Consider the following 27,869-nt stretch of genomic DNA (forward strand, 5'->3'; position numbering starts at 1 on the left):
TTACAAGTATTATAAACCTTTATTTTTTGTCTTCCTTTTGATCTAAGTCAACAAAACTCTGAAATACATAAAATACAGACATCACCACAGACCAGTTACTGTACTCACATACAAATGAACTGAACACAGTTACTTAATGACACAAGTTTCAAAGAGGACTACTTCAACACTAACTTCCATAGTTTTTTCATGACCATGTAGAAATACATTAGCATCAAAAGGGCAGATCTCAGCACTATTTCTAGATAAGAATGTCCTCAAATACATAAACTGAATTACAAGCTATAGTCTTATATATGCTTTCAAAACACTGAATTAAAAATTAAATGTATATAGGGCTGGAGCAGCAGCCTTGTAGAGACCTGGGTTCAGTTCTCATCACCTCCACGGCAGCTCTCACTCCTGTTCTTGGGGTTCTGATGCTCTTCCGGCCTCAGGTGGGCACTACATATAAATGAATATAAATACATGGGAGGCCAAACACATTTTATACACATAAAATAAACATTTAAAGCATTAAATCTACCAATATTTTAGTCGAAGGTCCAATTATAAGTGTTAAAAAAAGCCCATAAGAACAAATATTTTGTTTAGCCAGCCTTTTGCAAAAGATCTTCAAATAAAATAGTTGGAACAACTCATTTTCAATCTTAAATCATGTTCTCTATCTATACATTTATAGTAAATGTTTGGTGAATTTAGATAAATATTAGATTAGATACTAATTCCAATTTTCCATAAATTCATTCTATTTTGCCAACTGTCTGAATTCAGTATCAATACCTTAATTATTAAAGAAAATAGCTGACTCTAATTTTTAGGTTTATACAAAAAGAGTTAAAATCTTGACATGAGACCAGGTTTGGTGGTCCATGCCTACGATCCCAGCATATGGGAGGCAGGCACAAACAGCAATGGTGAGGCTAGCCTATGCTATGTAGCAAGACTCTCCCTGGAAAACAAAAAATTTGTAGGCCTGTTAACTACCAGTGACAGAAGATTACTGGCTGCTTATAATTTGAGTAAATTTATAAAGCCTAGATACCCAAATGTCTTTTGATAAAATACAAGTCAGTACTTACTCGAACATGGTTAGCTATTGAAATCCATGTATCAAAACACTAACATTCTGTTCCTCTAGAGACAGACTAGCTTTTAGCCAATGTGATTCCAGACAGAGCTCTTCTAAAACAAAAAGTTAGTCAATATTCAAATAAAAAGGAGAGAGAGAATGCATTTATATAGAATGACAAAATGTAAGCTTGGCAAAAGTAGTGACTTTTATTTACAACTGCATGTATCAAGATTACAACAGAAACACTAGTGATGCCATCTGAATAAAAGCAATGATTTACTGGTAATGGCAACAAATGAAGATGAACAGTTTCCGAAGAGAATCAAGCAATTATCCAGGAGCTGCAAATCTGACTGCAGTAAGTCTTCCAGTGTCTTTTGTAATCTAATGGCTTTCTCCTTTTTTGCCAACTACCTACAAAAACAAAACAAAACAAAACAAATTATGTACAACTTAATGATTCCAAATTAAGTTTAAAAAAATACTAGCGTGGTAATGATTTCAAATCACTTTGGTCCTTGTATTAATTTTTAATCCTTAAACCTTTCCGCATGCACTGTGCTTGGACTGTTGCAGCACACTGTGACACCCTTCCCACTAAACACAAGGAATTAACACATGCAAGCTATTTTTGAAATTGTTTTAAGTAATATAAATTTTCCAAACCAGGTTGACAGTTTAGAGAAGTTAATAAAAAAAGATGATGCTATGAGTAAAACATTCCTGGTGTACTAGTTTTAAACAATTAGAAATTAAATGACAATTACAAAATAATCTGTATTTAAAAGAATACACTAAATTCATGTCTTCATGCCCATTGATGGGTTTCTAGATATTTCCTTCAATATGTAAACATGAAATGAAAAAGAATGAAAATAATGAGTTCTTTTCCAGCCTTAAAAAAAAAAAAAAAAACCAAAAAACAAAAAACCTGGTTGCTAGAAATGGTCTATAAGAAATGTAAAAAATAAGCCGGGCGGTGGTGGCGCACGCCTTTAATCCCAGCACTTGGGAGGCAGAGGCAGGCGGATCTTTGTGAGTTCGAGGCCAGCCTGGGCTACCAAGTGAGTTCCAGGAAAGGCGCAAAGCTACACAGAGAAACCCTATCTCGAAAAACCAAAAAAGAAATGTAAAAAATAAACCTTGCATCTGAGTAATTTAAAAAAAAAGTCTATCTAGTTCTGAAGGTCTATAAAAATGCCCTAGTTCCTAGAAATGTCCTAGCACCAAAAAAATAAAAATAAAAAAATAAAAAAAATAAAAAAACCTGGTATCTACCAGTAAGTCATGAATGAAATAATCTCTGTTGGCTTTGTTCTAGAGTAATTTATCTAAAGAATAGAGTTTATCCTTAGTTAATATATTTTCACAACATAAATGTCTCAAAAGAAACCCCTTTACAATGTACTACATGTATATTTGTACAGAAAAAGATGTATATACATGCATTACTCTAAGTTTCTTGTTTTAAAGTGATTCTGTTCATAATGGTGATGTCTACAGGTCATTAATACATGTCTGGTCTGTGATAGAAAATAGCTGAGTCAATGTCATTCTCAAAAAACTCTTTCCATCAAGAATTATTAACCAGAGAAAGCTAATGCTTTTGAGTTTTTGTGGTAGTTTGTTTTTTCACTCAATCCAGGAAAAACTTTTAAGGAAATTCCTCTTTGGTCCATGCAAACTATGGTAGAATAGCTGAGAACAGACAATAGCATCAGAAAAGAGAAAAGTGGACAAGAGTAAGAAAAACAGGGCTATAAAATACACCAGAATGCAGGGGAGATGGTACCACCAGTACCATAAGTGAATTTTAGCTGATACACAATGACAACATTATTGACCACTATATTACTTAGGAAATGCAAAACATAGAGCTATTAGATTAAGCAAAAGAAAACAATTAATATTAAAACAAAATTTTAGAAGATGTGATACAGAAGATGCAAGTCTGCATACTGTTTCACAGGTTGACAACTCTCAACTTGCCAATATGTATTCTCTGTAAAAAAAGAAGAAATTCAGCATTCCATGCGGATTCTTACCCCAAACATAAAGCTCTTTCATTCTGTCTTAAGTCTTTACGTTACACCTCAGATAAACCAAAGTCTAGGTACATCAAAATCAGATGTTAAAAACTTTCAGTCAGTAAAGAAGTCATTGATCTTCTTTCTGCATTAGTGTTTTAACCCAGCCTGTTTAGTCCATACATCCTTCAGCTGGACTTGAGCTCACATGGGTAAAGCATGAGAGAAAACAACCACAAACAGATTTTGTGGCTAATGCTCCAAGGAGAAAACTCACAATTTGCAACTAAAACCTAAGGAGTATATAACACTAGCTCTAGCTTGAAAAAAAAAAAAAACAAACTTATATTTAGTTTCCAAAACAACTCTCCTGTTCCTAAAATATAAAACTTTAAAATGGATGAAAATATTACTCAACTAATTAAACTTGAAAGCATTTTAAAAAATTTAAGTTTTACTCCAAAATTATTTCTCAAAGTACTGAACAAAATTAAATAAGAAACAGAAGGTTAAAAAAACAAAAACAAAACTGCCTTGTGAGCAACATAATATGGTAAGAAAATTAAGGCACCTAATTGCAAGCAAAATAAAGGGCCAACTGAGAGTCATGAGTGGGATGAGATCTGAAGGAGGAGGTGGTGGAGGCAATCTAGGTAACAAGAAGGCTGATCCAGATGCTGAGGCTGAAGAAATCTCGCAGCGACAACTGAGGAAGGACATGGGGAGGGTGAGAGCAGGTGACAGATGAGCAATGAAGCAAGGAAGGGAGGTACAGGGAGACAGTCTATCTGTGTATTACTTCATTAAAAAAAATCTTCTGGTTTAGTTCATTGAGTTGTATTAAAAAAGCTGAAAAATAAACAAACAGAAATGTTATAAAAATAGCGTATGTGGTAAATGGCCAGTTTAGAAAAGTCTATTTTTATAAAAAGTGATAAAGATGTGGTATACTTTTCACATGCATCTTGTTTCCTCAGAAGCAAAAGCCCCAATTTTCTCACTTTTGCACACCTGTATTTTAATACAAAGCAATCTATGTAAAAAGCCTATTTTAGCAAAGAAAATATTTATTCTAAATTAAAATTGCAAGCTTTTCATGCTGTACCAAAAAGAATGCATTTACAGCAAATAGCCAAAGTATGCATGATGCCTTTGAGGGCCAAAACAGATAGAGGGTGTGTTCTATTCTAGCAAATCTAAAAGTGAACTTTTAAAGCTGTAACAGCATGCAAAGTCATCTAAAGTAGCTATCCACAACCAAGATTTATTAATATTACCTTGGCTTCTGTCAACTTAGTGACGTAAGGGGGAGGTCAGTGACATGCTGAAAACTAAAATCATCTACAAATAACTCACACAACAGAATATACACTGAAAATACTTTAAAACTTTCTACTTCATGATCCAGTAAATCATTTTACATAGATCTCTCTCCACTTCAGAAGTTATCAAATCTATCTTTACTGACTATAGAATACATGCCACATATACTTTGAAAATTAAAAATCGCAACACAGATCCTTTTAATATCAGACTGACTAAATTGTACAAGGAAAGATGGTTGTGAAGAAGAAAATGTCACTGGGCTGGAAATACATGAGAATACTTTCCAAGAAGAACACAATCTTGTTACAACAAGTAGGGACAACACTGCCGTGGCATGGTAATACAGGAGCAGGAAAGTCAAATGCATTACTGTTCCAAAGCTAGAATCCAAAATTCACTGTGTTTTTAATAAGGAACACAGGGGATATGAAGTAGGAAATGGGAGGGGCTCCAAATGAGGAGGAGGCAAATCAATACAGAAGGAAGAGGGATAAGTAACACCAAGGTGGTTATTTATCTCGAGGAATCGTATTTTATATTTCCCTAAAATTATACAAAATATATATTAGTATACACATACACACACATCTTAAGAGAAGTTAAATTTCTTGGGTTAACCCACAAAAACCATAGACTAACAAAAATCTCAGTACCAGACACAAGAAACCTTTGAAGGCTGAGTCAGCGTAGTCCAAGTGACTCCCAAAACAGTACAGATGACCAATGTAGCCCTTGGTTACCTCTCAGGGGTTGAAGGTTGGACCCTATTGCTGAAAACCACACACTGAAAATACATGACTCAAATGACTTGAGCTGGATCTGACCTGAAAGCCTCTTCCTGTGGTCTAACTTTCATGATTCCAGAAAATACTACGAAAATTATCAAAGAAGGGAGGGAAGCAACTAATCAGCCCTATCCAGCTGCAACACCTATGAACCACAAGTACCAGCATGGCAAAATATACGTAAGAGTGCAAGAAGTGGCAGTCACATGTTGGTGGCAACCAACAGCTGTCTACCTGGAACCTAGTCAGCTTCCCAGGGCTAGTGAGGTCATGGATCTTAGAAAAGCATCCATTACTGACACTTTGCTAGACCAGCATAATCCTTACCACATCCTCAATCTCATCCTTACATCCACAGATAAGTGTGACTACCACACCTCATCAAAGCTTCTCCTTACAGAATATGGAAACCATCACAGAAAAACACAACTGAACCTAATGCAGGGATCAATGGATCGTGGGGAGCAAGCTCCAGTGGATATAGCTACATCACAGCTCCTGCCTCTCTGGCTGAGGGGACACTGCGGAAGACGGGGGATGAAAGATTCTAAGAACCAGTATCAGAAGTCTGCTGTGAAACTGTCTTCTAGAAATGGCTGTATAAACAAGACAGGAACAATAGCAAAATCAATGGACCTGTTAGTATAGGAGGAAAATTCTGCAGGGTCCAACTCCTAGTCAGAAAACTACGGGAACTATTAATTTCTGGGAGAAGGAGACTTAGCCTCTTTCCAGAGATGAACTCTCTTATTGGTTGTCTGATGCTGAGTCCTCAGTCATCATATACACACAAAGAACAAGAATGGACTCAGCAGGTTGTTAAATATATACATATAGAGTATGTATTAAATATAATAAAAGAGGCTATCAACTTGAGATTGAGGGTGTCTAGAAGCCCGAGAGAGGGATTTTTGCCAATGGACTTCAAAATAGGAGGGCCCAGAGGGAGTCAAAGACGAAAGTGATATAATTAATTCTATTTTACTTAAAAATATTAAAAATACTGTTGCTAATATATGATGGGTTTATTAATTATAATTTAAAACTTTTTCCTATCCAATTTTTCTTTTTGAATCTCCTACGAAACCTAGGGAGGCCTCAAACTTAATAGCAATCATACTACCTCAACTTTCCAAGTGGTGAAATCACAGGTATGAGCCACCATACCTGGATTCCCAGATTAACTTCTATTACATAAATATCTTTTGTTTTTTTTTTTTTTTTTTTTTCGAGACAGGGTTTCTCTGTGTAGCTTTGCACCTTTCCTGGAACTCACTTGGTAGCCCAGGCTAGCCTTGAACTCACAGAGATCCGCCTGTCTCTGCCTCCCGAGTGCTGGGATTAAAGGCGTGCGCCACCAACGCCCGGCTACATAAATATCTTAATAAAAACTCTTCTTGATCCTCAATCATCTTTCATATTTAAATGATACCTGAGACTGAAAAGTTTAAGAACTGCTTTTTCATGATTTAGATAAGGTGAAGAAGGTAAACAAATGATATGAAACAAATACCCTCAAGCAAGTGCACCCCCTAAAAGCAGCTTTGGCAATCAGTGAGAACAGACCAAGCAGCTAGACGGATGTGAGACAAATATGTAAGACAGTCATTAAGGCAAACCAGAAAAATAACAACTGAAAAGCTGACTGGTCAAAATGCAGTAGAGAATGTCACTTGCATTAAACAGAAGTTGAGTAGCATAAGCTGAAGGTACAATAGGATATTGAAGCAAAACTTAATGACAGGAAGATATTAACCTGACTTATAGTCACAAATCTTACAAAACAACTAGGCTTGTAACAAACTGCAACAAACAGTTAAAACCAATGCCAATGGCATTTAATTCAAGCCAGAAAAGCAGACAGCCAAACCATTTCTGTTGCCCACACATTTCCCTGGAAAATACATCCTAGAGGGTAAAAATGAAGCTGCTTGATACTGGCTTCTTCTGACCAAGCATTATACACATACTAAACATCTGGGCATGGCAAAGCTAAGTACAAAATCATTCCTGCAGCTCCCAAAACTTAATTATGCTATGAGACAGTAAGAGTGACTGAAAAGTAACCAGCAAAAATATGTATTATCCAGGCCTTCCTTTTTTTTAAAGCCAACATGTATCTCAAAGGACCATTTACTGTTAAACAATTTAATTAATTTTCTAAAATTAAATCAGGTCTGTAGACATCACCGGAAGAGAAAGTTCTCAGGCTGTTCTAATTCCATGAAACAATTCCTTGCATGAAGTGTGCTGGGAACCTCCTCCTCCTCCTCCATGAACTGGTAGCTCTAAGGAAACTCATTCCTGGTAATTAGTCCTAGACCACTGGCCAAGCACAGCCAGGAGAAGCACCGTGGCCAGTGTTTTCTGTGTGGCCACACGTTTCCTTGTACACAGCTGCAAGCTTGGCACTAAGACAGCTTTCAGTGGCACCTCTGTAATCTGGATTTGTGTATTTAAAAGCCACCCACACAACTGCTACTAGTCAGAAGCTGCACCAGAAAGCACAGGAAGAGGCTGACCCTTGCTCCTCCAAGTCCTGGGTACCCAGAAAGCTCCATGGAAACCTTTAGAGCTGCATCCTTCAAAAATACAGACATGTATTTATAAAAATAGGAGAAAACTTGCACAATCACTTTAAATGCATTTGCTGAAATGTGTCCTTTCAAGACACATAAAATGTTTGGAAAGTTATAACATGTCCATGTGTTAAAATTTATGTTTATTCTTTCATAATAAAATTATTCAAGTAAATACATTTTCATTATAATCAGCAAAGTCCTTAAAAATCTTACCATGCCTTAAGTAATAATTTAACTATAATTCCCTATTATTCCTAGGCATTTTCTGTAATGAGATTATTCTTCTTACTCAGATATCATTAATATGTATTCTATCAATTAAGAGTTACACTTACTAAATAAAGACTTCTTTTAGTTGAATATCTCAACATGTTATATTCATTTAACCTTACATGAGACAGTTTTGAATTTTCATGTTTAAAAGCAATGACAACTAAAATATAAGGAGTTATTCCTTTCAAACTATTTGTATTGGCCTTAATTATCATTTGAACAAACTTACTCGTTTGAAGTCATTCATATTTGTTGCCTGGACTGGAGTACCAATGAAAGTAAAATATGAAATTCTCGTTGTCTCTTCTTCACCTTGATTAGACTGAACAAATAACTGAAAAAAAAAATCAATTTATAGTTATAATTATCATCTATTCTTCATGAGCATGCTATAGATTTAATCTATTTGCTTTCTTAATAAAAATACCTTCCACCTTTGTAAGGATTAATCCAGATTTCATTTACTTACACTAGTATTCCTAAGAAACTACCCATTCCCTGTCTGTACTGCAATTCTCAACTTCTCTAGAGATGCCCTGGCAAGATGTCCACATATGCAAGTTCATAGTAATTTAGTGTGATGGTACAGAGAAGTCGTAATTAAATCCTTTACAGAGAACACTAAAAGAGTGTGAAATTCATCATTACAATGGGTAGACTGCTGTTGATAATTTTACTAAAATCACAGTCTTTCAACAGTGGAAAATCTCTGTAGTTATATCCTTTCTAATATTCGTGTACCTATTCCATTTCCTAGAACAGGAGAAGAAATGACATTGGAAATCTGTTCCTAAGGCTATGCTCTGCCCTCTGATGTGCTTTAAGGCCCAATCTAATTTCTCTATTTTAAAATTTCCCTCAGTATATAAAGAATAGAAGCATTACTTATACTGGATTTTGGGGAAAAAAAATTCCTCCATTAAAAAAACACAATGATTTAAAAATGTTCTCTATTTAAAAATATTGTCTCTCACTGAACAGCAAGCACAGGGCCTGCATGAGTCTGCACTAGGTCCTCTGCATACGTATTACAGCTTAAGTTTAGTGTTTTTATGGGTCAGTGTGTGAATGAGTGGATCTGTGACATGAGTGCCTTCTCTTGGGCACTTTTCCTTCTGTTGATTTGTCCTGTCCAACTTGGATGTGATGGTTTTTGTTTCATCGTATTACATTCTATTTTGTTATGTTTTATTCTCTTAGAAGCCTGTTCTTTTCTAATAGGAGATACATGGATGGGAGGGGATGTGGGAAGGAACTGAGGAGTAGAGGGAGAAGAAACTGTAACCAAGATATACTGTATAAGGAAAAATATATTTTCAATAAAAGGAAAAAATACGGTCTCTCTTCCTTGGATAATGTACGTAGTTCCTTCTAAGACATTACTTACCAGTCAATTTTTATTGTTTTCATTGGCAACCCTAGACTCCTTTCAAAGAGTTTATCTAATCAATTTAAATATAATAAATACAGTATTAAATCAGTTCCCAGCTTACTTATATCTGGCTTTTTTTTAAAGATTTATTTACTTATTATGTATACAGTGAGTGTTCTGTCTGCAGGCCAGAAGAGAGCACCAGATCTCATTGTAGATGGTTGTGAGCAACCATGTGGTTGCTGGGAATTGAACTCAAGACCTCTGGAAGAACAGCCAGTGTTCTTAACCTCTGAGCCATCTCTCCAGCCCCTATATCTGGCTTTTTAAATGAGTACTCCTGCTTATATTGTTTACACTTACCTGTTTTTAAAATCCACCTTTCTTTGATTAAATTTATCAAAACTATTACTTTATTTCAACATTCATCATCATAAGAGTGATAGGTATGCCTTATGTGTCTTTACTTAGGTCAATGACTAAATGTATGGATATAATGCATAGTGTCTTGAGTGATAGTATTCTACTATTATGTGACTTTCAGTCTTCAACTTCATTTAGATAAAATGTCTCAATGAAAGCTCAGCTTGCTCACACAACTTCATATGATCACAGAACTGTCTATGTCTAATTGAAACCCTCCTAAAAAGAACTTAACAGTGCTCTCTGATCATCTACCGATCTTCCATTGAAATAAAGGTATCTTATCAGTGTGGCATGACTTGAAGTCAGAGCTCTGTGGCTGATTTCTCCTTTCTTTTCATAGATGCATCACTTAGAATCATCTCTGGCACCATTCAATACTCAGATATACCTTTGTATATACCTTGTAAAACCATCTTTTTCAAAATGTCATTTTTAGCTGGATATAGTTAGTGGCTCATGTCTACAATTCCAGCACTTGGAAGGTTGAGACAGAAGGACTGTTGTGAGTTCAAGGCCAGCATGGGCTATACAGTAAACCTCAGGCCAACCTGGGCTAGAGTGAGAATCTGTCTCAAAAAAAATTTTTTTAGAGCCAGCTTTAGTAATATCACAGTAACTACACTGAAAGACCACAATCCAGAAAATTGAACAGGATTTTCACATAGGTACCAGCACTCCTCACCAACAGAGACAAAGTAATCATAAATATCTCCAGTTTAAATAAATGTAAATGTTCTAGAAAGGACAGCTCCTATGAACCATCCTCCATTCCTCGAATTTATTGGACAAATATTACTTTAAAAGATTATTTAGAATCACCTAGAATCACAGGACAGCATTGCTGCCCACCAACCAGAGAAGATATGGTAAGGAAATGCTACTCACAGTTACACTGTTAACATTCTGAAATTTAACATAACGAAGAGGAACAATGCCGTCTTCTTTAATGTCATCTTCTGTCAGCTCCAGAGCTTGAGTTGGTTCACTCCTTTCTGCCTCCTCAAAATCCATAGACCGGGGTAGATTGATAAAAATTTTTACATATTTTGGACCCTGACCTATGAAATGGTTTAAAGAAAAACATTGAAGTGCTAAAAACTACACAGTATACGTTTCCCTTATTATCAAATGCATCTTATACAGAAACCTGTGTGGGGCCACATATATACTGGAACACACCAACAAAACCTCTACTAAAACCTCTAAGAATCCACGTATATACTGGAACACATCAAAAACCTCTACTAAACCCTCTAAGAATCTGAATATTGACAGTCAATACTTTTCTCTCCAATACTCATTGCTGGTATCTTCTTAGCCTAGTTCCACTCTATATTAGAAATATCTGCTAAATATTATGAATATTTAGGAAAATAACACACGCACACATACACAAACAAGTTTCTGCCCTCAATGTCAAGAGGTGCTATGAGCAGGATGTGGTGGGGCACACCTTTAATCCCTTCACTTGGGAGGCAGAGGCAAGCAGACATACATAGCAAGTTCCAGGCCAGCTAGGGCTTCATGATGAGATTCTTAAAAATATCTTAAAACAAAAAGAAAACTATACTATAATAAATATAACACTATCATTAAGGAGCTATATGGAAGGTGGCAATGGATTCTGGTAGTATATGCAAGTGAACAACCTTTCATAAAATAAACAGTAACTAAGTCTTATGGAAGCCAACAACTGATACAATTTGTTACCCATAAGGAAAACATCATTAGCATTAACACTTATCCAAAAAGGAATTAATCATAAAATTACCATCTTTTACTTTTCTTAGGTATTAGATAAGGAATATGCCCATGGTTACACTACTTAACTCCTTCACTGCCAGTATATGATTTAAAACTCATATGTGTGGCTCATTAAATATACTAATTTCTATAGAATTTACTTACACAATACTTCATAAAATTTTATTATTAAAAAGATTAACATATGAAAGCATATAAAAACAAATAAGTAAACAATATTAAACCAAGCCTGGCCAGGCATGGTAGCATGTCTTTTTTTTGTTTTGTTTTGTTTTGTTTTGTTTTTCGAGGCAGGGTTTCTCTGTGTAGCTTTGCACCTTTTCTGGAACTCACTTGGTAGTCCAGGCTGGCCTCGAACTCACAGAGATCCGCCTGCCTCTGCCTCCCGAGTGCTGGGATTAAAGGCGTGCGCCACCACCGCCCGGCTGCATGTGTCTTTAATCCCAGCACTCAGGAGGCAGAGGCAGGCAGATTTCCTGTGATCCTGGTCTACATAAAGAGATCTAGGACAGCAGAGCTATAAAGAGACTCTGTCTCAAAAAAACAAAACAAAACAAAAAAATGAATAAAAAAATACAAAACCCAAAGGCTTGACCGTTTCTGTCAATCAGCTAAAAAAGAAAATCAAACTAAACAAAGCCCCTCACTTCTAACTCCCTTCTCAAAAAAAAAAAAAAAAAAAAAAAAAAAAAAAAATCAACAGTAATGGGAGGGGGAGTTGGAAAAAGAAAAAGGCTTGGTCATTTATGAACCATAAACCCGAATCTGTAAAGCTACACTGCTATGCATGAACATGACAGTGTATTACACAAAAAGCAGGGCCTGGAGCCTCAGTTTATCACCCAGAACAAGAACAGTTTGAAAACAATCTTTCCTTTTTTGTTTTTGATTTTTTCAGTCAGGGTTTCTCTGTGTAGCCCTGGGGCTGTCCTGGAATTCACTCTGTAGCCCAGGCTGGCCTTGAACTCACCTCCTCGTAGCCCAGGCTGGCCTTGAACTCACCCTCCTGCCTCTGCCTCCCGAGTGCTGGTGTCACCACTGCCTGTCCAATTGTTTGATTCTAAAAATGACTTAAAAATCTATAAATGGGAGGAAGAAATCTGTACTCTGTAAATTAAGGGGAAACAAACATTTTTACTTTAACAATTAATTCCACATTATTTGGCCATTTATAATCTTCAATGAACAACGCATGGTAGACCAACCTCTATTTAATAAAAAGGTTTTAACAAAGAGGCTTAACAAAGTAGAAAGTCAGTTTTTAATGGACTGTCCTTTACTCACCATTATCTGGTCCTTGAAATTTCATGGAATAAAGCTTAACAGGTTGATTGAATGCCACGGTAATAAGTAGCTGTGAAGGAAACAGTTTAATTATAAAGTGATTTGTCAACACCATCAATACAAAACAATGGCTAAGGGGAGCTAAAATAAATGTGGCACAAACCTAGTTCATCTAACAAAACCATTGTAACAGAGATTCTGTAAGCTGAAATTAACTTCATTAGTGTGGCAGTTAGGAACAACCACCATCAATGACTTACATAAAGAATGGCAGAAAAAAAATTAACACAGAAAACTTAAGATCTGGGGCTGGAGAGATGGCTCAGCATTTAAGACCACTGGCTGCTCTTCCAGAGATCCCACATTCAATTCTCAGCACCTACAGGGTAGTTCACAGGCATCTGTAATTCCAGTCCCAGGGACCCAACACCCTCTTCTCACACCTCCAAGGGCACCAGGTATGATGTGATATACGGACATAAATGCAGGCAAAAAACTCATTCATGCCGGGTGGCGGTGGCACATGCCTTTAATCCCAGCACTTGGAAGGCAGAGGCAGGCAGATCTCAGTGAGTTCGAGGCCAGCCTGGTCTACAGAGCAAGAAGTATGGTACAACAAATATGCAGACTTAGACTTTATAAACCATTGTGACCAAGTAGAAGAGGAAAAAAACCCCACACAGTGAAACAGAAAGTAAATTAAGAAAAATAACACCCAGAAGATAAAGATGGTGTGATTAAGGTGGTTATCCGACTTTCTCTGGGGCAAAAGCAACAGAGGGAAAAGAAGACAGTCTGTTTTTATCTGGGACTAAGGAGACAGTCTTCAATGGGAAGGCTTATCTAACCAATCTCTACTGCTCAGACCCCAACTATCTGGGGAGGGAAAACACAGGAAGCAGTATTAAAACAATGACCAAGTACTGGTGGTGATCTAAGCAGTGTTGGAGCCAACCATGAGCTCCGCAATGTTCTTCAGAGCACATGGCAGCTCACACAGGACAGAGAGAAGAAAATGGATATAGATAGTGAGGGGACGGAGTCAAAGGAACTGACAGCTAACAGGAGAAGAGAGACATAAGCCATGAGGCAAGACCACTACAGGAAACAAGAGCTCATATAGTGATAGTGCCTGCCTGCCAGGTTTAACATAAGCACTGAATTACCTGCTCGTCACAGTCAGATTCCAAGAAGGACATGTCTTTTCGTAAACAGTTGTCAAAGCCATGCTCGTCACTTTCATTAAGACATTCACAACCAGCTTTGTTAATAAAAGGCATTAAATCCATCTGAAATAAAATAAATCAAGAACTTAGGCAAAACATTTGGTTTTAGCATAAAAAATATATACTCGGATCTATGGTTCTTTCTAGATTCAGTGATTTTGAAGAAAATGTCTGCTTTAAAACAGTTACTGAAATTTTTATACTGGCCTTTCCACTTGAATTTCTGACTAAAATCTATCACTAATTATTAAAACAAAATCTAGGCTTAGCCTACATGGCAAGGTATTACAAACCCTAATTGTAGGCCTTGGTATTCCCCAGGCCACTTACTACAAAGAGCTCATGACTGTAACTATGTATTTCGTGTAACCCAGAAGCCTCTCTCAAGGACCCAGGATACTTGTAAGACAGCACTTGGGAAGTAGATGTAAAAAGTGCAGAGCTGAGGGTCCACTTTGGTTACAGAGTGAATCTGAGGCCAACCTATACATGAGATCTCATCTCAAACAAAACCAAACCATACACAGCAAAAACAAAGACACACACACACACACACACACACACACACACACCAAAGAAACTAACACCACCAACAAATATGCTCATCAAAAGAATAAGACCCCTGTCTCTAGGACTTCTACAAGGGCAAGCTAGCAAGCACCAGCAGCCTAATCCCATTCATCCTCAGCAGTACTCTGTACTTTCACTTCTTTTGGGGGGGGTTGAGACAGGGTTTCTCTGTGTTGTTCTGTTGCCTGCCCTGGATCTCGCTCTGTAGACCAGGCTGGCCTCGAACTCAGAAATCTGCCTGGCTCTGCCTCCCAAGTGCTGAGATTAAAGGTGTGCCCCACCACCACCCAGCTGTACTTTCCTTTGACTCTATGGAGTGAGCCCCTATGCCCCTCCCCACTCCTTTCATGACACCCAGATAAGAACCAGGCTCAGTCCTTTCCCTTATAGCAAGCATTTTCCTACATCTTCCTCATTCTTAACTGTGTTTAAAATGTTTTATAGAGTATATGGCTTCCTGTGAGATAATTAAAGCCTGACCCAGGGATGATCCCAAGCTGGAAAGAACTAAGGCTCAGACCAACACAACCTCAGTTCAGGTCCAGGCACTACAAGGACTAAAATCAAAGATGATGACTGTGAAATTACCACATTAGTAGAATCTCCCTAGCTTAGCTATAGGTAACACCGCCCCTCCTCCCCCCTTGCAGGTCATAAGGGCACAAGATCCTAAGCAATTTTTTTTTAGGAATTTGGAGGTTGCTTTTCTTTAGGACACACCAGTTAAAATCACTGACACTGCAGTGGAGCCTGGGCAAGCGTCCCAGGGAACTTGTGTCTAATCCTTTCTGAACACAGCACTGTGAGATCACCAAGTGTAACCAGTCCCTGCACCTTCTCCTTCCTCCAGCCACCAGTTCCCAGGCTGCAGAACGACTTCATCCCAAAAGCAGCCTCGGGGGCACAAATGAGAAACGTGTTTTCTAGTCTTCCTGCTTGGTTGACTTGTCAATCAACTTTATCTTGTACACCACAATGACAAGTACAATGACCTAGTTCAGTAATTATCAACCCTGGCTCAAAAACACTGTTTACACGTTCTGATTGGGTGTTATTTTAAATAAATACTAATTGTATAGACTAACAGAAAAATAATTAACGATCACCACACACACAACCTGCACACAAAAGAAGCTTTTGTGTCTACCTGACTAGTTTTTCAGCTTGAATTTAAAGGGTTTACAGACAGGAACACAGTGATTTGCTTTACTGAACCTAATATAAAATTTTTAATGTAGTAGCTTCAACTTGAGAAACAAGTGTAGACCATAAAATATTATTTCTGAACTCTGCTTCCCTCCTGAATAATCTAAAACCATGCACAACTGTATTAGAACTATTTATGCTATACAGCTTCAAAATATTATCCTTTGACTTCTTCAGCCTTCATCTCAATTAAAAAAAATAGTACCTTACTATTAAAATACATTGAATACTAAAGCTACATTTGATTCTAAACCAAACAAAACTAGACTACAGGAAATTAAGTAACATGGGCATTCAGTACACTGAAGCCATTTTACATAACTATAAAAATGAGAACTATTTGTCAATGCTATGTTTTCCACTCATAGAAGGAAGACAAGAATTAGAATATGGCTACTTAATAGTTTAAAAATTAATTTCAAGTGGAAGTAAATTTAGCAGAAGGAATTTAGGGGGAAGTGATTTACAATGTAGACAAGGTTATAACAGACAGACGAAACTCAATAGTCCACTTTAGTTTGAAAAATCTTCATTTGAAAATATTTTGAATTAGTAAGAAAACAATAACTTTCATTTCAAGCAAATAACACCCAATTTAAGACTATTTTTAATCTTCTGATGACATACGTAGCCCTTCGGAATGTCTGTGTCCTCATTGCTTCCAGGATCATTTTCCAGATGCTGCTTGATTTTCTCTTCTAGTCCCACAGCATCTGCTCCTTGATACTGATCAATTCTCACTTTGTTTCGAAAAAACAAAAATGTAGGTGTCGCTGATATATTGTTGGTGGCAGCTGTTCCCTAGAATTGGCAAATTAAAGTGATAAAATTAAAAGAAATCTACCATTTTGATTTTTTTCATTCTACAACTTTAAGCCAATTAGAACAGCACAAGTCCTAACCAGAAAGGTAAAACAATGTATTCCTAATTGTTATTTGAGAAAGAATGGTCTGGGCTCTTCCAGACGACCGGAGTTTAATTTCTAGCACCCACATGGCAGCTCATAACCACCTGTATGACTCCAGTCCCAGACGATCTAATTCCCTCTTCTGGCCTCTGCAGGACACAGGCACACAGGTGGTACTCAGTCAGGCATACAAGCAAAATACCCATGAATATTTAAAAAACAAACAAACAAACAAACAAAAAAAAACAAACAAATGAAAAAAATCTTTTTAAAAAGGCAGACCTACTGTAAGGGAGTTCCTATGGAGATACAGGTCTATCCACAATAGAGAACAGCTGTTTTTGTTTTTTAAAACATTAGTTTTATTGTCATATACTTTATACAACAGAACTACCTTCTAATACAGAAATTGTGCTTTATGGCAGGCAGCTTTCTTATAATTACACAGTATGAATTTTTCAAAAAGAAATAACCAAAGGCTGGGCATGGTAGTACACACCTTTATTCCCAGCACTTGGGAGGCAAAGGCAGGCAGATTTCTTGAGTTTGAGCCCTGCCTGGTCTACAGAGTTCAGGCCAGCCAGGGCTAAATAAGACTGTCTCAAAAGAAAACAAACAAACAAAAACCAGAAAAGTAATGATGAGTCAATATAAACCACTGCTGCTAAGAAAAAGTATCCACCTGAAAAAGAAGAGCCAACCTATACCACCTGTCAAAAAAAGGGGACAGGACAATGTCTTTTGTCTCTAAAAAAGGGTTGCTCTCATTCAATTTCTATTCTTACAGAACCGATTTCAGGTCATCATAAAAATAATAGCTATCTTTTACATTTTTGCTCTAGTTCTACAAATTAATACTAAATGGAAATTAATAAACACCAGAGCACCCCTGTTGAAACTTTTCAAGACAGGATTTAAAAACCAGCACAGCAAATCTGCCCCCTCACATATGCAAGTTGTGTGAAGAGACACAGAAGAGACATCATTCAAAGAAAAAAGCATAAAGGTAACTAAGGGATATCATCTTCTCTAAATGTCACAGCACTACTTTAAAAAAAGTGAGACAGAAATATGAGTTATTTCCTGGTATGCATAAGAAAAAAACTAAAGTAAAGTTAATAATATATTTTTAGTTAAGTCGATATGTACATTTCAACATATTCAACATAAAGATAATGACATTATTTTTCTTTCATAAACTAATATACCTAAAATAAGGACTGTGATACCATCTATTAACATTTAATGTAGGTAAACAAAACTTAAGTGTGTAATATTGGACTTACACAAGTTTTTCCTAACATTAAAAAAGTTTAAAACGCCTGGCGGTGGTGGCGCACGCCTTTAATCCCAGCACTTGGGAGGCAGAGGCAGGCGGATCGAGGCCAGCCTGGGCTACCAAGTGAGCTCCAGGAAAGGTGCAAAGCTACACAGAGAAACCCTGTCTCGGAAAACCAAAAAAAAAAAAAAAGTTTAAAACAATTCAGATTGGGCAAAAATATTTACAGAACATAACAAAGTACTTTACCTCTAGCACAGGGAAAACACAAGAAAGTAAAAACAAGAAAGACATCCAAAAGAAAAGCACTTGGAATAGGCAACTTGACAAATGAGATACTTAAGATGAAAATTAGTTAATAGGGCCATTAAGGAAATGCAAATTGAAGCTACTTTTACTGCAGCAGGTAAAACAAAACTGTGGTATTCAGAATGAGGAGGAACTGAACTTTCTTTCATGCATTGTTCTTTTTTTTCCCCGGTTTTTCAAGACAGGGTTTCTCTGTTGTAGCTTTGCGCCTTTTCCTGGAACTCACTTGGTAGCTCAGGCTGGCCTGGAACTCATAGAGACCCACCTGGCTCTGCCTCCTGAGTGCTGGGATTAAAGGCGTGTGAACCACTGCCAGGACTCATGCATTGTTCTTAACCCACAAAGTATAATCACTTTAAGGGGAGGGTGGGCACATGGAACTTTGAAGATAATATTATAAAGTAATGAAATTAAATCAAACTACTATCAAAAATTCTCCACTATACCTTCATGGTCAATAAGCCAATGCCTCAGCAGAAGATACAGAACTACTAGGTAACCTATTACTTTAACAACATTGTATTAATTTCACCTCATATTTAAAAAAAACTTGAAATAATACTTTCCTAACCAATGTAGTCAAAATGGCATTCATAACAATCCTAACATTCTCCTGTCTTCTAAGGAGTAAGCATCATGTAAATAAAGACATAATGGGTAATATTAATGTTGGATTTTGATCTGTTTCATAAAAAAAAAAAAAAGGGGGGGGGATGCTCTTCTGCCTTACCTGGCACTGATGTACATCTACTTCCAAGAAAACTGCCTGTGGATATTTATTACTCATAGAACTGAATGCTGGAGCAATCCTCAAACACGGTCCACACCTGTGAGAAAGACAGCTATATTCAGTAAAATAATACAAAGACTGTACTAACTTAGACTATAAAAGCATTTATCAAGTTAAACAAAACAAGGCAAACTGATATTCTTGGCTTTAGGCACTCTAATATATTCATCTGGGTCATTTATAATACTGTATTAATACCATATTGTTTTAATGAGAACAGATACAATATTAGGTCTCAGGCTTAAGATTGTAAAATCTTTCTGTTTTGTTCCCATTGAAAAGAATACAAAAGAAAATAAAGGGACATGTTTATAAATTGAAAAAAAAAGTCAATGTTGTCAAATCAATCCTCCTTGATTAGGATTAACATACAATCCCAAATTTTTAAAATGAACTAACAAATTTATAGTCTAACATTTCTGGGGAAACACAAAAGACAACCTAAGCTGAGGTTTAAAGCTTTAAAAAAATAATTACCAAGTATTAAGACCTAGCATAAAGATTTACTAATTAACAGCACTCAATACAATCGGTTGAACGTGTTATTTGAAAACATTTAAAACTCAAAATGATCTTAAACCCTAAAACTAGGTATTATATCATCACTCAAAAAGTATGGCTATCAGAGCATTCTAAATTTCAAATGTTCAGATTTGAGACATTTAACTGGTAAAGTCTACACTAACTATTCCAAACCCCAACAAACTCTGGAAGCTCAAACGCTCTGAACCCACACATTTCAGATAAGGAACAGAGTGTGGAACCTAACACCATTACCTTCTACGACCTAAAGAACAAGGCTCAGTGTGGCAGTGCATGCCATTAATCCCAGCACTTGGGATTAATGTAGGTACATCTCAGTGAGTTCAAGGCCAGACTGTCTACATAAAATTCAGGAATCATTAACATATGAGGTCATTTTAAACAAGCTAAAATATACATACAATGAGACTACTGAAGAGAAAAATACTTGAAGCACTATGTAAGATAATTTTAAATTTCATAAAAATTATTCTTAAGTATAATCAAAGATAATTTGTTAATCCAAAAAATATTAAAAGAAAAAAAAGGCAAGTGAGGCAATGAGAAATATAGCAAACGACAGACTCAAATCTAACTATACCAGTAAGATTAAATATAGTTTGAGAAATTAAATTAAAAAATTAATAAACAAATTATTACCAGGTATGGTGGCACACACTTTTCATTCCAGCACTGGGGAGGCAGAGGGAGACTGATCTCTGCAAACTGGAAGCCAGCCTATTTACAAAGCAAGTTCTAGGAGACCCATCTCAACAAACAAACAAAAAGGAACTGAAGGCCAAAAAGTAAATAAGTTGTGCTGTTCAAAACCCAACATCCAAGCCAGGCGGTGGTGGCGCACGCCTTTAATCCCAGCACTGGGAGGCAGAGCCAGGTGGATCTCTGTGAGTTCGAGGCCAGCCTGGACTACCAAGTGAGTTCCAGGAAAGGTGCAAAGCTACACAGAGAAACCCTGTCTCGAAAAACCAAAAAACCAAAACAAAACAAAACAAAAACAAAAACAAAACAACAACAACAAAAAAACCCAATATCCTAGTTCGTAAAAGGGCCACAGGTAGGACAATTTATAAATTCAACCCAATCCCAGTCCTTTTTAAAGGAGCTATTCAGTTTTTATTAATCAAATTTTTCCTTATAGCCATAATATTAAATGATATTCACACGCTTGATAACTCCTCCCCCTCCCGCCTTCTCCAATAGCCAGTTCTCTTATATTTAGTAAAGCTTGTATAAATATACATACAAACAAGGATAAAGAAAATGTATGCACTTTCTAAAGCCTCATTTCAGAAGGTTTGTTTTTCCATAGGGGATAACTTTCAAACAGGCCATTTCTAAATGTATTGTAGTTACTAAAACACAACTATATCCATAACTGGTTATGTAACTCACATGAAATACATTTATTTATTTATTTTTATTCATTTATTCATTTATTTATTTATTTATTTATTTTTTTGGTTTTTCGAGACAGGGTTTCTCTGTGTAGCTTTGCGCCTTTCCTGGAACTCACTTGGTAGCCCAGGCTGGCCTCGAACTCACAGAGATCCAGCTGGCTCTGCCTCCCAAGTGCTGGGATTAAAGGCGTGCGCCACCACTGCCCGGCATGAAATACATTTATTTTAATAAACTTTATTAATAAAATAATATACTTTGGCCATTTGCTACATTCACAATTCACAAAATGGGAAAGCTCAGTAGCAGATCATCTGCATACCATGTGTGAGGCCCTAGATTCAATCCCCAGCCAAAAAATAAAAACTCCAAAGAATTATGTCCTAGATGCTAACTCTTTGACTACCATTCTCAAAAGTCCATAACAATCTCCAGTATTTAGTTGCTGTTCTTTATAAAGCTATGGCCATATACTACAAGCTGCATGCTCATGAAGAAACTATACTCTTGAAAAGGAGCAAGACTACAAAATACAATTCTTCTAACAGTTTTAGAATCCAAAAGAGATGGGAAGGAGCCCAAAGATGCAAGAATCTGGGACTGTTAATGATGATGTATTTCTTATACTTAGTGTTGATTATAAAGATGTAATAACTTGAAAAATTGATCAAGGTACACATTTTAGTAATTAGTGTATTTTTGAATGTTAGTCATCAAAGCTCCCCTGCCAAAAAACAAACAAACGAACAAACACTTCCGATTGAAACCACTCCTAGGTTTCAGCATTCCCTGGCCTTCACCCCTTCACTAACTGCACTCACAGACAGTTAATCTGTCTAGCTCCTACAGGCTACTGGGCTATCTTATGTTGGTAAACTACTTTCAGTCCTCAGCAATTTTGTAATATGTAATTAATACTTTGCACATGTTAGTAATACACTTTTGAACAAGCTAAGGTACTACTGGAATACAACATCCTCATACACACCACTAGCATCCTTCCTGAATGGTTAACTATGATACCTGCTTTAAGAAAACAAAATACAGGGTTAAAATGTCAATAACAGGAAGATTTGACTTACTGGAAAAAAAATAATATATTCTCTATTTCAAGATAAAAATCATTCATATCATACTAATGGGGAAGAAACTATACATTCTTTGAGCTTAGCATACCACAAACCAAAACAATAAAACAGCACTTTTGATAACCACTCAATGTATCTGGCCATATTTAAGAAGCAACTATTTGGACAGTTATTTTAAAAATCTTACCAGAATAGGTATTTTTTAAAACACCTTCCCAAAGATTTTATTTTGTGTAAATGTTTTGCCTGCATGTATTTATATGTACCACGTTGATGTCTGATGCAGTTGGAGGCCAGAAGAGGGCATCATATCCCCTGGAACTGGAGTTACAAGTGGTTGTGAGCTACCATGTGGGTGCTGGAAATTGAACCCAGGTCCTCTGGAAGAGCAGATCATGCTCTTAACTGCTGAGCCATCTTTCTAGTCCCAGAATAGGTATTAACATATAGAATTAATTCTCTTAACAGTATGAATAGATCAATATTATTCTCATCTTGTCAGGAAAATATAAGAGAATAAACTGAATTGTTGTTAGGTTAAAATGTTAAGATTATAATGCAGATAGAATTGTAGTTAATTCATTTAAAGCAATCTGTATTAAAAAAAATAGATTACATCAGAGACTGAAAAAGATATAATATGCCAATGTTCACAGTAGTGTTTGTTATTCTTTTTTTTTCTTTCTTTTTTTTTTTTGGGGGGGGTGGGGTTAGAGACAGGGTTTCTCTGTGTAGTTTTGGTGCCTGTCCTGGAGCTCACTCTGTAGTAGACCAGGCAGGCTGGCCTCGAACTCAGAGATCCGCCTGGCCCTGCCTCCTGAGTGCTGGATTAAAGGCGTGAGCCACCACTGCCCCGGTAGTGTTTGTTATTCTTAACAGCTAAAAGCAAACACAAGTCAAGTGTCTATCAACAGATGAATGGATAAAATGATATATAAACATAATGGGATATATTTGCAACTATAAAAAGGAATGAAATACTGAAATATGCTATGCTACAGATGAATCTTGAAAACATACTAAGTTAAATGACTAAGAAGAAAAAGAAAGCATACATTGTTATGGCTGCACTCACATAAGATGCCTAAAATAGGCAAATTCCTAAAGACTGAAAGTACAATGGAGACTACCAGGGAGTAGGTTGATATGAAGAAGGTGGAATCTAACAGGTTTGTTCTTCTGGAAAAGTAAGGATGGGGAGTTACTACTTAACAGGCTGAGTTTCTACTTGAGATGATAAAAGTTATTTTAGGAAATAATAGTGATGATAACTCAATATTGTGAATGAATGTACATAATACCACTAAGTTATACTCTTTGAAATTGCTAAAATGACTCCATATAGTGGTGAATACCTGTAATTCCAGCATTCAGAAGGCTAAAACAGGAGGATCACAAGAGGCTAGTCTGAGCTAAAAAAAAAAAAAATATATATATGCTAAAATCAATTTTATGTTATATACATTTTACTATAAAAAAAAATGGGGGTTGAGGTGTAATGTAAGTCAGTGGTAGAGTGCCAACCTAGTATGTTCAAAGACCCTACATATATAATGAAGAGCTTTTGAAGATTTTTTGAACAAAGCAATCTATACACTGCTTAAGAAAAATTAATTTTAGACAAACAGTTGATAAGCCATGTACAATTTAGCCTAAAGTGCATCATTGAAGTGAAAAATCGGCTACTAGAAAAAATTATGCCCAACCTAAAATGAGGGAACATTAGCTTTCCCTGAGCAGTTTCTGACAGACTTTATTGGACATAGTTCTTTGCAAGTCATCAAGTATAAATAAAGCCAGTTACACTGACAGTGAGCTCAGAGAACAATGAATGTCTTGACTGCCCATGGTAAAAGAACGTTAGGGATATTTTAAAATAAGAAAGAATGCTAAGGGTAAATATAACCTTACTAGATTCCTAAGTGTTACCTAAATATTCTTTTAAACTAAAAATCTTCTCTAAATGTAAGCACATATTTGCCTGAAGTTTATACAAAAATGTCATTTTCACTCCATAAAAACATTTTAGTGATTCAGTTCTCTACCAATCAATGCCCACTGTGTTAAAAAGGACACCACACTGCTAACAGAAAAGTTGCAGCAGCAATGTTTGCAGCAATGTTTCCCCACCTCTCTCACTTCACTCGATGACTCTTATTACTCTACCCCTGGTGTGGGAGGGGGACGAAGTGCTAAACCCTCAACTGACCAGAATGAGAAGGACGGACTAAAAGTAAGATTCTTTGTTGAAGCCATCCGTCTGCTCTTCTGGTGCAGGCTAGTCAACAAATGTGCAGGTATTCTCCTAGTACAAAAGCTACAAACATGAAAGAATGGCTAAAGCTGAGAAGACACATCTCTAGAATCCTGACATTCCTCTGAGACATGTCCTAATACCTGACACAGCCTAATCCCTCTATTTAATAAATGTAAAAGTATCATGTCACATGGGTACCCTATTTCCCTCTATTAAATGAATGGACTGCCCCTTTTCAATTCTTTTGTTTTGTTTGTTTGTTTGTTTTTTGAGACATGGTTTCTCTGTGTAGCTTTGCGCCTGGCCTGGAACTCACTCTGTAGCCCAAGCTGGCCTTGAGATCCGCCTGGCTCTGCCTCCCGAGTGCTGGGATTAAAGGATTGCATCACTACCACCCGGCTTCCCTTTTCAGTTCTATGGGAGCCTGGCCCAAAACAAAACAAACATCACCAACAAAACCCTCTAACCTGTTTTCATCTCTATTTGTCCTCCAATTCCCTTAAGCTCATCTACATTTGTAAACTCAACATTCACTGAACTCTCTACTAGAAACTACTAATTTTCCCTCCGGCATTAAAAATAAAACAAACAACACAACTACACGGGCAAGTGTACCTGTTACATAAACAGTGGTACTAGAAGTAGACTGCTCCCAGTTGGTACATGTGTATGCCAGAAGAATCTCTAAATGAAGATCTCCAAACCTCCTAACTATGTAGTGCTACACACAAGAGATCTGTAAATACACGCTGAATTTTGGCTCTTAAGGCCTACTTCCAATTTTTGTATAAGAATATTATACACACGCCTTTAATCCTAGCACTCGGAGGCAGAGCCAGGCGGATCTCTGTGAGTTCAAGAGTGAGCTGCAGGACAGGCACCAAAACTACATAGAGAAACCCTGTCTCAAAAAACAAAAACAAACAAAGAATATTATACACCCAATAAGCGACCCGCCAGCTTTTTAATCCTTTACACTGTAATTCTATCCAAAGACAATTAACATCTTTTCCAATCCCGATCATCTTAAATCATTAAGTTAAAAAGGCAATTTGGTCAAACACAGAGGTCTGTCCAACCGGTGACACATAAACACTGTATTTTGTGTCTGTAATCTGCATACACAGAGTAGCCCAAGACAAAAACCAAGCATGGTACAAAACTACGCACATTACAAAATCATTTTGTCCCATTAACTTAATTCAAAATGCACCAACTATGCCTTAAGACTACACGTTATTCGGACTCGATGGGCAGCCTCGTCTGCATCTTTCAAAGGCTTTGCAGAAATGCAGGTGAAGAGAAATCAAAGCGTTTGGAGAATCAAGCTTCTAAGGATACTAAAATGCAAATGATAGCTGGTTCTTCGGAAAGACAGGAACCGGCGCAGGCAGTCGAGGTTGAGACTCCTACAAGCTGAAAGAAGTCGCGGGCCGCCCCCAAGAGCAGAGGACATCGGCGAATTTAAAGTCGGTGGGACCCACCAGAATGGCTTCTGTGCCCGCCTGGAAGCCCCCCTGTGCACATCTGAGACCCTCTCTCTAAGAGCCGAGGCCTAATCCTGGCAGCGGCCTGGGCGGTAGTCACCACCGGACATTCCAGAGCATTAAGACGACAGGAGAACTGGGACCCGGAAAATAGGGGCGGGGGGCGGGGAGATGGGGGGAAAAGGGACCCACAGAGGAATGCCAACGGGGCCCAGACTCGGCCTTACCCTCTCATGGTGAACTTGACCACAGCAAGTCTGGAGCCCGCCCCACTCAGCTCCGGCTGGAAATCTGGATCGCTCCCGACCGGCTTCACTCCCACCATCCTCACAAGACAACCCGGCGGGGCGGCCGCGACGCTTCCGGCTTCAAAACTTGAGAAGAGAGCCCGAGAGAGGCCCGAGGGAGGCTGCGGGAGGCCGGGGCCTGGACGGGAGCGGCGACCACGACGTGTCGTCCCGGAGCGCTGAGTGCCGAGTCACGCCAGGGAGCAGACGAGCCGAGGGGGAGGAGACGCGGGCTGGGAGGGGAGCGAGACGGGAAAGGCGCGCAGCACCCAGCAGCCACCGCGCCGACCGAGCCTTGCCTCCGCCGCCTTTGACGTCATTTCCGCGCCTTCCGTTTGCCGGCCCACCTGGACCTTGCGATGCTGGAATGGCGCAAGGCGCAGGCGCAGACCTAGGTCCAGGCTGTACGAGTTTGCCGGTCCGCTAGGGTTCGGAATTTGCTTCCGTAACTTCACTGACCTGAAGTTTTGTTCTGTTTTGTCTTTTACTTATTACTTTTTCATTCATTCATTCACTTATCTATTTATCTATTTATCTTTACCTATCTATATCTGTCTATCATCTACCTATCTACTACCTACCTTCCTATCTATCTATCTATCTATCTATCTATCTATCTATCTATCTATCTATCTATCTATCTATCTTTACCGAGGATTGACTTGGGGGAGACTGGGCGAAGAGACTCCCCTTTCCATTGTGGACACATGACTACTGCCTAAGCTCCTAAGGCATTCTTTGCAAGAACTTTAACACGCGCAAAATAGATGTTAGAAACATTCCTTTGCGGATTTCATTACATATGGGTGCTTTGAGCATTCATTCAAAAAGTATTATGTACCCAAATTATGACAAAAAAGAAACAACCCCCATTTCTTCAGGAAGCCAGAGTCTAGTGACACACAACTTAAACAAATTTAGATAAGAAAGTTGGAAATGAGTGAGATGAGCTTGGACCACAAGGTAAAGGGTAGATGATGTAACTTCAGAATTCAAGAATTCAATCTTTTTTTTTTTTTTTTTTTTTTGGTTTTTCGAGACAGGGTTTCTCTGTGTAGCTTTGCGCCTTTCCTGGAACTCACTCTGTAGTCCAGGCTGGCCTCGAACTCGCAGAGATCCGCCTGCCTCTGCCTCCCAGTGCTGGGATTAAAGGTGTGCACCACCACTGCCCGGCCCAGAATTCAATCTTGTAGAGTCCTTGGGTTTAAAAAAAAAAAAAAGAGAGAGACTATGAAGTGGAGAGGGAAAGTGGGAGGGGGATACCTTAGGGATTGGAGCAGAGGGAGTTGGGATTGATTTGATCAAAGCACATATGCGTGTATGAAATTCTCAAAAAACATATTTGACATAGGATATAAAAATTCATGAAAAAGGCCGGGCAGTGGTGGCGCACGCCTTTAATCCCAGCACTCGGAAGACAGAGGCAGGGGGATCTCTGCGAGTTCGAGGCCAGCCTGGGCTACCGAGGGAGTTCCAGGAAAGGCGCAAAGCTACAGAGAAACCCTGTCTCGGAAAACCAAAAAAAAAAAAAAAAAAAAAAAAAAAAAAAAAAAAAAAAAAAAAGAAAAAAAAAAAGAAAAAAAAAAAGAAAGAAAGGAAGGAAGAAAAAA

General features: G+C 37.6%; 1 protein-coding gene across 4 annotated transcripts; it reads right to left on the reverse strand.

Moving 5' to 3' along the window:
- Txnl1 (thioredoxin like 1) lies at nt 1–26,523 on the reverse strand. Of its 4 annotated transcripts, XR_005089534.1 has the most exons (10): nt 26,200–26,522; nt 19,143–19,239; nt 16,544–16,717; nt 14,081–14,203; nt 12,915–12,984; nt 10,752–10,924; nt 8,298–8,402; nt 3,674–3,951; nt 3,035–3,077; nt 1–1,489 (listed from the first exon to the last, which is right to left on the reverse strand). XR_005089534.1 is itself a non-coding variant. In XM_028857244.2 (9 exons), the coding sequence occupies exons 1-8, from the start codon at nt 26,295–26,297 to the stop codon at nt 3,039–3,041; spliced, it is 879 nt and encodes a 292-aa protein (XP_028713077.1). In that variant the 5' UTR covers nt 26,298–26,523; the 3' UTR covers nt 1–1,489; nt 3,035–3,038. The 4 variants fall into 4 exon arrangements, 2 of the variants coding, with proteins under 2 accessions (XP_028713077.1, XP_028713078.1); XR_005089533.1 differs by lacking the exon at nt 3,035–3,077 and having other exon boundaries at nt 3,121–3,951; XM_028857244.2 differs by lacking the exon at nt 3,674–3,951 and having other exon boundaries at nt 26,200–26,523.
- Between the last annotated feature and the right edge of the window lie 1,346 nt (nt 26,524–27,869).

Source organism: Peromyscus leucopus, chromosome 19, assembly GCF_004664715.2.
Source record: "Peromyscus leucopus breed LL Stock chromosome 19, UCI_PerLeu_2.1, whole genome shotgun sequence".
Taxonomy (NCBI): domain Eukaryota; kingdom Metazoa; phylum Chordata; class Mammalia; order Rodentia; family Cricetidae; genus Peromyscus; species Peromyscus leucopus.